Raw genomic sequence first — 10140 nt, forward strand, 5'->3', positions numbered from 1 at the left:
TTCGATGCTTTTATGTAGAGAGATCGTTAATTTTTATTTTATTTTCTTTTTCATGTTCAATCTATAGAGACAATTTATTATATCTTTCTCTTTTATTCAAATCACATATTATTTGTTAAAACTCAAGCTACCATTGCTTTAAATTTTATAAAGTTTCAACAATAAGTAGAAGTTCATAAATTATTCTACTTAAATTTAATATTAAAAGAAAAAAAATAAGAAAAAATTGGAAAGTCACATAATCATAAAAAAGAAGAAAATATTACTAGTTTAGGATTTAACTTCATGTAGGTAGAGATTTGCAAATATAGTTTGTGAGATAAAATTTGTGAAAGTATAAAGATCAATTTTGAATAGATGGATGGAGTGAGGGAAGAATAATATAAGTAACTGAAATGAGAAATAAAAGGAGTGAGAGAAACATGGAAGAAGAAAGAGAAAGAGAGTGAGAGAAACGTGAAAGAAGAAAGAGAAGGAGTGGAAGAAGAAAGAGAAAGAGAGTGAGATAAACCTGAAAGAAGAAAGAGAGAGAAACGTGGAGAAATTGTTATTATTATGATTTAATTATTATTATATTTATTTTTAATTAAATGTTTATATGTCAAAATGAATAGTTTTAATTGGATGATAATGTAAAATGGTTTTAAATTGACAGTGTATTCCAATTAATCTCTTTCTTTTATATCAATAAATACATCAAATCATTTCTATTTTTCATGTTTTTCTCTTTTCTTATACTCTCTCTTATATCTTTCTATCTTCTCAATTTCTCATCGCAAACAAACAAACACTAAATATTATTGTTAAATAATCATGATAAATTTTATTTTTTTTACTTTTATAATGATTTGTTGTTAGGATATACGTTATTTTTCAATTCAAATCGACTACATTAATAAGAATTAATTAAATATAAATGTATTAATTATATTGTAAAATGAATTCAAATCATGTGTATAATAAATAAAAGATACCAATGTATCTGTTTATTTGAGTATAATATTTAAATTAAAATGATATGGTTAAGTCAATAGAAAAAAAAATATGGGTAAAATAAGTGTTTTAACATATAAAAAATGAATAATTAAAAAAATAAATTTAATCCAAATAACGAATATGGTGTGAATATTAATGATAATTGTATTTGATATATGCATAAAAGTATAAATAAAAAAGGTCTAAATTATAATTATAACTTTATAAAATAAATAAAAAAAGTACACATAATAATAATAATAATAATAATAATAATAATAATAATTTTGAATTGTAATTTCTTGTGTCGAAGTAGGTTGCTCGACAGAGGCAAGGAAGTTGTCGAAACGTCGAAATAATGTACCTCGACAGAAATTTTGACTTAAGTCTAATTTTGTAGTGTTAGAAGAATTAAGTATTTTGGCATTTGCTTAAGGAGCAAACAAGTCCAAAAACTATAAATAAGGAGTAACCCTTGATGATTGTAATATAACAGAAGTGCAGTTGCACAGTTGAATAAAAATATAAGTTTAAGAGCAGAGAAAAACACTACAAAAATTCTTCTTCTTTCCCTATTTTGATAAAACCCTAATTCCATTTCTTCTCAATTTTCATCTTTTATTTCTTCTTCCACTAACAATTGTGCAACATTATAATCTTGCAACCTAGTGTGGTTGATTCACTCGATTGAAGAATGAAGAATAAGAGGGATTTCAATCAGTGTGATTGAATCTTGCTCATCAAGATTGCAACAAAATTCTCTATAGGTTTTGATGAATTTCCAACATATGGTATTTAGAGCACTGACTGAGCGATTTGTGGGGAAAAAAACACGATGACGTTGAATCATCCGAATTGACATTTTTCTGTGAGTCTCCCAATTCTAAAAAAATAGAATTATGAGAACTGGTGTAAACATATGAAGGTTATTTTTCTGTTGTCAAGATCTTTGAGAGTATATGCTGACAAGGTCTCCAAAATGGCAACAGTCCCCAGAGCATAATGCTTAAGTGCCACCGAGTATCATGAAAGTTCTTTGTACGAATCCTCCAAATTTTCGAATACTTGTTCAATCGCCTTTTCGTTTTAGGTGGTATGTTATGGGTGAACTACAACAGATGTTCCAAACACAATAATCTATCGCAATCTTATAGACCACCTTGAACCATACGATGTATTACAACTAAACAACTCTAAATTTGGTTTTAATATTACCAAAAAATCTTCTAATCATGTATTTTTCTTATATAGTTTATCTGGATGCCGTATCTGGGTCTCAACCATGAGGTTAACCCCGAGGATGATGCAGTTTGGACTGCAAAAACATCAATCATCAGATTCATTACTGTGGAGATGCACTAGAGTGACTGTGTGAAACTACAATTCAACATGTAACAACAAATTCCAGATCCTCTGACGTGTTTGGGAGACCGACATCAACTAAAAGTCAATGCCCAATGGGGTTATTTCAATTGGAAAGACTTCGCTAAAGAGATACACCATCAATGGATGAATTGACATCGTCACATCTTAAACGAACCTATCATATAAGGTGCTAGACCAACTCAACATTATATGAATTTGTTTAGGTCGGTTACAATGACATAATTAGTGTCTGAGCCGAGTTATTTGATTGACCCACGCCAACGAGCTTCGTCATCATATGCCCAACAACAAACCCATGTGCAACAACCAGCCTCACATCATTACCAAACCCAACAACAATGTCAACCCACCCAAACTCAATGACCAACCTCACAACATCACCATACCACATACACCCAACCTCACAACTAATACACACCACACACCCAAACACAAAACCAAGAGCATGACCCATACAACCAAAAACCATATGCAGCCACCATATCAGTCTATAACCCCGATAATTCATACGATTCCACCCCATCCCACCATAACCCCCATCAATGAACACCCAAATATCCCACCGTCAAAGCACCCAACCACCACATGACTTTCTTACACCACAAAAATCATTGTTTCGTTTCCAAAACTATTTAATGTCTCAATTCAACGGATCATACCGTCCATAGATAATCCAACCACAACGACCCAACTACGACAACATGTGCACCAAACTTGATTATTGCAGCACCGTTGACGGCAACCCCCGACTATTAGGGAGAAATGATTGAAAATATGTTAAATACGTCAGGACCCTCGCACCAACCACCTTTTCCTCGGGCCAATACTCAAAAAGCCCGAAGACCTAATCGTGGAAGACCTCGAAGACAAACGGATGGACAAGGATGTGGATCCGGGAGACCTTTCGTTCAGAAGGATCATTTGTTTTTCTATTTCATTGTTGTGTAATTGAATTTTATATTTTAGAATAGTATATTCATAGTTATATTTATATTTTGTAAGAACTTAACCAAAACAGATTCTCACAACCTTCGACGCCGTCGTCCAGTTTCGCCGGTCACCGCAACCTGGCCGTGATCTACATTTTTTGCTAAAGAACGAAACAATCAAGTAACACAATCAAACAGAACTTTACACCATTAATGTGTCACTAGGTTTTGTTCTTCCACTCTCTTACTCTGTACAACAAAACTAAAGATGCAGGATCCTCCCAATTCAACACACGAATTCCGATTAGGGCAACGAGTTCACACATCTGGTAATTCAACCAGAATCGGTACAGTGAAGTACGTTGGAACTGTAGAAGGCTACTCAGACACATGGATTGGAATCGACTGGGACAATGCTGAAGGAAAACACGACGGATCCCTTAACGGAGTTCGCTACTTTCATGCTAAATCTGAAACATCAGGTTCTTTTGCTCGTCCTAAGAATCTGTCTGAAGGGATTTCGTTTCTTGAAGCTATGGAAAAAAGGTATCGAAGTAACTCTACTAAAGATGAAGAGGGTGAGTAACTAAACTGAGTATATCAAATTAGTGGTTATTTATTTATGAATATTTAGGGTTTATGGATGTAATGTATGGTTTTGTTTATTTTTGCAGATGAAATGTATGTGTTTTCATCTAGCAATAAGCGAGTTTCTATTCAGTTATTGGGTGAAAGTGAACTTAATGATAGGCTGAGTCGACTTGAGGAGTTGTCCAGAGTTTCGTTGTCGTTTATGGGTGTTGGTTTCCCTGGGATTCCAGGTCAAATTAGTACCACCGTGCCGAGTAAGCTTAACTCCATAACAGTCTTGTTTCTTTGATTATATAAAAGAGAAATGAAACATCAAAGTAGTGGAATCTGTTTCCTCTTTTGTGGGGAGGGTTGATAGCATTGTGGTGTTATTGAATTGGTTGCTTTTACCTTGGCTAAGATAAGGCTTCTAAATAGCGGTCATGGTGATGGTTGTAGTCACATCATAATCCTTGATATTGCAGAGAATTGCAATCAAATGTGGCCTCAATTGCGGCTGTGTCGCAATTTCGGCAACATAGAAAACTGTTGTGTCAGGCCTAGATTGTGGTTGCTGACCTTTATTTAAAACCCTGGTTTAGATTCCTTTACACGAGATTACAATTGAAATTTATAAATTTTGATACCCTGGTTTAGTTCACTTGGAATTTTCTATTTTCTGGCAAAATCCATGTTTTGAAACTGTACTTTTTGTGTTAATAGATATAAAAGAACTTGATCTGTCTGGGAACCTTCTTTCGGAGTGGAAGGTATGTTCGGCAACCTGGTATTGTCAACTAGTCTCTCCTGGCTACTGCTGCAGCTTTCAATTTTCTTATTTTCTTCACGCCGATGCCAAAAATAGTACTATGATGTAGGATCACACATTTTGGAGGATTCTCATTATCTGCATAAATCTCTTGTAAAACTTCTTTTTCTATTTCAAAAATAGCAATAGGATCACTTGCAAAACTCACTTTTATTTTGTATGGCCCATCATCTTGTTATCAATTGCCATTTAATCCATTTTCATTAATTTTTTTTGCAGGATGTTGGCATCATTTGTGAACAGTTACCTGCTCTGAAGGCTCTCAACTTATCCTACAACTTAATGTCACCATATAAATCTGAGCTTCCATTACTGAAAAGCATCCGTATTCTAGTTTTAAATAATACCGGTGTAGATTGGGAGCAGGTTCCCTTCTTTTATCTTTTCTCAGTTTGTGTCTCTTGCTTGGATTTTCATCATGTTTAATTAAGAAACGCTAAATATTGCGTTGTAACTGAACAGGTCGAACTCCTAAGACTGTCATTGACAACAATTGAAGAGCTACATATTATGGGAAACAATATAAGCAAAATACTGGTATGTTATATTTGGTTCAAAAACAAAATGCTTGTTAAATATGTTTGTAACTTTAGGCTTAGATTTTGTCCCCTAGCATATTTTGGCTTACTTAGAGAGCATTTTAATGAACACTGGAAACTGGCGATGCCTTTAAGTACCTCTGAGCTTCAACTTCTGATATTTTATTTGGGGCATGTAAGCAAATGATCTCCTCATTCCCCCCACTTCCATCCAAAATAAAGCAAAATAGAGGAAAACATTCTCCCAACATGGTTCTCTGGTGAAATTTTAAGAGATTGTAGTACAATCAGAGTTATTAATCTCGGATAGCGGAACGGAGCAGCCAACCCCAAAAATGGGATAGCGGGGTAACTTTTTGGACTAATTATATGAATAATCTACATATATATTTAATGTAGATTAAATAACTTTTTGGACTAATTATAGGAATAATCTACGTATATTAATTCCATAATCAATGTATTTTAAAAGAAAGGAAAAAAAACAGTGATATGAAAGAAAAAACAACCTGAAAACGAATAGAAAAACAATGAATAGAGAAGAACATGATAGAGAACAAAATAGAAAAGCAGAAAACAGAAGAAACGTGACGGAGAAAGGTGAGAAAACACGAATGAGAGGAGAAAACACGGATGACTATAATAAATTTTCCAATTTTAAACTTTTTAAGGGTTAAAAGGTTTTTCCGCACTCCAAAAAAGCCCTAAAAACAGAAAACCGCTCCGGGCCGAGAAGCACTCTGCTCCCACAACCCGCTATCCCAGCTTTCCCGGCCGCTATCCAAAACTGGGATGTGCGCCACTCCTCCATAGCGGAGGGTTTCCGCACCGGGAGAGAATCCCGGGATAGCGCCTGGAGCGACCACTATTAATAACTGTGAGTACAATGGAAGCCTAAGTAGGTAATAGTATTGTTGTCACAGTCTTTACTATTTTTCATCCTATTATGTTTCTCGTTGTCCTCAAAAAGTTTTTGGTTTGACAGAGGGAATAAAAAATGTATCTAATTAAAAATAAGCTAATAAAGATGTTTTTTCCCCTAAAATTTTATGGTAGCTGCTGCAGTTATATTTGGGATTTGCTATGCTTTGTTAAAAACATAATCTCTTTTCTGACACTGGCCTGGATTTGCTACACTCTTGTGTTTTGACATAAAAAATATTTGACCTTAGTTAATATGATAGATTTTTATTTTAGATTTTCACTTTTATGTTCATGTAGCTCTACTGCTTATCAACTTTATAAAATAAACCACACAATTTAAGCTGTCTAATTTTTCTTTTTCTGTTCAGCCTGTGTCATCATCCTCTATGGTTCAGGGATTTGATACTCTGCGCCTGTTGAATTTGGAAGATAATTGTATAGCGGAATGGAGTGAAATCATGAAGCTTTCTCAGCTAAGATGGTTGGTAAATACAATCTTGCTTAGTTCTTCAATACAGTCCCGACTTTAGTTTGGAACAATGTCATTTTTAACTTTTACGCACATCTGACTTCTATAATAAAATCTGCTTCCATGTGAATTGAACCTAAATTTTCGGCTCATTACTTAATCTTATAACCACTTCACATTTTTGCCACAATTATTGTTTCTGTCAACCACTTACTGATTTATTACAAGTGTTCAACTTCAGCATGATAGTTTAGCTGTATAATTATAGTGAAATGTGGTCTCTTCACATGTTGTATCAGTATCTCTAGAAGTGGTAATTTTATCTCAGAACTGGACTTTATTATTCAGTTCTTCTCTTGTTTATGATTCTTTCCTCTCTAGAAAAATGCCTCGGCTTTTGGTTAGATATGTTCTATAGTCTGTTGAATTGATATAATTTTGAAATTAATATTTTTTGTTTCAGTTTGGAGCAGCTTTATTTGAACAAGAATTGTTTGAGTTCTCTTTTTTATCCTGATAATGGTTTGCAGTATCATGACTCAGAAGTTACGGACTGCAAGCCCTTTCAAAATCTGCGCTGTCTTCTGTTGGGTAATATAAAGTATCTCTTGATAAGATCATCATATTGAAACGGAATGTGAATTGTGGATGTCTGCTGACTTTAAGTCTTTTATTTATCATACAGGTGACAATGACATTAGTGATTTAGCATCTGTTGATTCATTAAACTTGTTTCCTAACTTGGTGGTAAGGTTTATAGTTGTACTATGATGTATTATGCTGGCCCATATATTTTTAAGTGTTTTGCTAACTTGTGTCCAAAGGGCACGATTTAAGGAATCCAAAAGGAGAAATTAATCATTAAATAGTACAATATTTTGACTTAAAAAAGGTAAATAAACAACTTTTAAGACAAATGTTCCACATTTAGTTCATTAACTTGCACCCTTGGGGCACATGTTAGCATTAGCCTTATTTTAAAATTCATGATTATGCATAGCATGGATGCTGTATTTGTCTGTAAAAATGAGTCGAGGACCATGGACTGTTATATCAAATAATCCATTTGAAAATGGTATGTTGGACCGGCAATTCAAAATTATTTGTAGGTACACTTACGTAGGTGTGCAGGTCTTCCACATCTGCCTATCATTTGATTGAATTATTACCTTATAAACTCTCCTTCCTTTATAATTTTTTAGTTGTTTATTACTCACTACAATTCATATTTTATAATTTTTGCCTTGCCTGAATTTTTACATGCAGTTTTTCTTCTGGTTTAGTGATTGAATTGAGAATAAAAAAAAGACAGTTATTGATGTTTATGCATAACTTATTACTCCACTCTACATTATGTTAGAGAATGCTGAACCAAAATGGCAGTTATTGATGTTTATGCATAACCTATTACTCCACTATACTTTATGTTAAGAGAATACTGAACTACAACGAAAATGAATTGGACGCCCCTTAAAGAGAAAAAATAGCTAAAAAGACATACAAAGAAACCCTAGCTTTCCATGATATCTGAATATCTAACTCTGAGGCTCTTCAAAAAATCAATTACTGAGCATGATAATCCAAAGAAACCTTAAAACAGTTTTTATCACACACAGGCAGTACTAAGCCACTTCCTTTACCATACACTACTTGGAAATAAATTTCCATCTCTGTCTGGCTTGTGTGCTACATATGCCTAAGTAGAGGAACTTTTGCAGATTTCCTTTTAAAAAATAATTGTCTTTTTCAGCAGAGGATCTTTATAATTGCAAGTTTTCTGAGAAAGTAAATGGTCTGTTTTGCATAACTTGTTTCCCTGTATCGTTACAGAACTACTCTTTCCTTTGTTTCTCTTATTCTCTCCTGTTTTTCTTTTTACTATTTTATTTTGCTAGAGCATATTCATAGTTATCGTAGCGGGCTTCTATTCTAATTGTATATTTTTTAATAACAATAAAGGAAATCAGGCTTTCCGGGAACCCAATAACTGATACTACAAGAGGTGGGGTTCCAAGATTTGTTTCAATCGCTCGTTTAGCAAACATTCAGATATTGAATGGGAGTGAGGTATGATGAAAAATATCTCTATTGCTTATGTGCGTCTTTAATATAGTCTTTTACTAAATGTAATGCATTCATATCTGATTAACCTTTCAGATTACCTCTCGTGAAAGAAAGGACTCTGAGATTAGGTGTGTTCTTCTTAAAATTTTGTGCCGTAAATACCCTTTAAGCATCTGAAACATCCTTTATAATAATCTATTCGTTTATTGTTTGTCAATGGTTTTTTAGTAGTGCACTTAACTTTATTGTATTGGATTTTTGTGTTGCTCCTGTTTTTTCTGATCATTTAGTTCTGGTCTTTAATATACGTGTATTTCATAAATTTCCTCATTGGAGAACAGGTATGTCCGGCTTGTGGTCTCAAGGTTGCATGCTAGTCCCGAAGAAATCAAACAGCACCCCAGGTAAATACCTATGCAAGTGAGTGGTTGTTAGTACCTTTACTCTATGATCTATGCTCAGCTATGTTCAGCATGTGCTGAACGTTAAGGGCATTCCCATTAAAAAAAGGATATTGACTCTAGGATCTAGATGTGAATATCAAGCAAATTCTACCTCTTATTGCAATTGTTTTGCGGACTTACTAAAGCAATTTATTACAGGTTTTCTGAGCTTAAGAATTTTTACGGAATTGAGGATCAAAAACCTTTAGTTGGAGCTTCTGGTGGCCCACGGGCAATCAGCGCGGGATTCTTGTGTATGGACTTTGGATATTAGTTTTGATGATCATCTTCTTTTTCTGAACTTGCCATAGCTTAATTAACTTGAATAGAGATTAATGCAGCTATCACTCTGAAGTGTGTCGGAGCATCCATGGGTGAGAAAGAACCATTGACAAAGAAGCTGCCAGCAACAACTACAGTTAGATATCAATACCTTAGTAATATTATGTTGAAACTTGAGTCTATCAAGACTTTTAAACAATCCTTCTGATTGCTTTGGTTTTCTCAGGTTGGCAAGCTAAAATTTCTGTGTGAAAGCTTTTTTAAGCTGAAGTCCATGAAGCTGAAATTATTTTTTCAAGAAGAGGTTTGTTTCTATTAAGAATAAGCTATGCTATTTAATGTCATGATTGCCTAGCTACTTCAAAGTTTATTGAGGGAGCAACAACCTCAGGACACTCTCAAAATCATTTTTAATCTGATACAATCAATGCAAAAAAGTTCAAATTGGTATGCTGAGATTAAACTTGTGATTAAAATTATCTGTTACATGCATTTGAATTTGCAGGGATCTCCATTGCCCTTGCTGCTTGACAATGACTCGTCGTCTCTTATGGACCTTGGGATTGGCAATGATTCGGTTATCCTTGTAGACGAAGTTAGTTGATAAAAATATCAGAAAGTTTTTATAAGCCTTTTGGTGTAATCTATATTAAAAATATTACTTTATAATGGGGAATGAATTCTGTTAGGTAGGTCACGAGATTTTATTAAATGCATCGTTTGAACTTTA

General features: G+C 33.8%; 1 protein-coding gene across 2 annotated transcripts; it reads left to right on the plus strand.

The window, feature by feature from the left end:
- Nucleotides 1-3319: 3319 nt before the first annotated feature.
- LOC127075717 (tubulin-folding cofactor E) lies at nt 3320-10140 on the plus strand. 2 transcript variants are annotated; one of them, XM_051017186.1, is made up of 16 exons: nt 3320-3471; nt 3559-3868; nt 3965-4135; nt 4584-4630; nt 4909-5055; nt 5152-5226; nt 6521-6633; nt 7085-7212; nt 7307-7368; nt 8581-8688; nt 8779-8813; nt 9027-9089; nt 9288-9382; nt 9470-9546; nt 9637-9714; nt 9916-10140. In XM_051017186.1, the coding sequence occupies exons 2-16, from the start codon at nt 3559-3561 to the stop codon at nt 10012-10014; spliced, it is 1608 nt and encodes a 535-aa protein (XP_050873143.1). In that variant the 5' UTR covers nt 3320-3471; the 3' UTR covers nt 10015-10140. The 2 variants fall into 2 exon arrangements, with proteins under 2 accessions (XP_050873143.1, XP_050873137.1); XM_051017180.1 differs by having other exon boundaries at nt 3326-3868.

This window comes from Lathyrus oleraceus, chromosome 1, assembly GCF_024323335.1.
Source record: "Lathyrus oleraceus cultivar Zhongwan6 chromosome 1, CAAS_Psat_ZW6_1.0, whole genome shotgun sequence".
Taxonomy (NCBI): domain Eukaryota; kingdom Viridiplantae; phylum Streptophyta; class Magnoliopsida; order Fabales; family Fabaceae; genus Lathyrus; species Lathyrus oleraceus.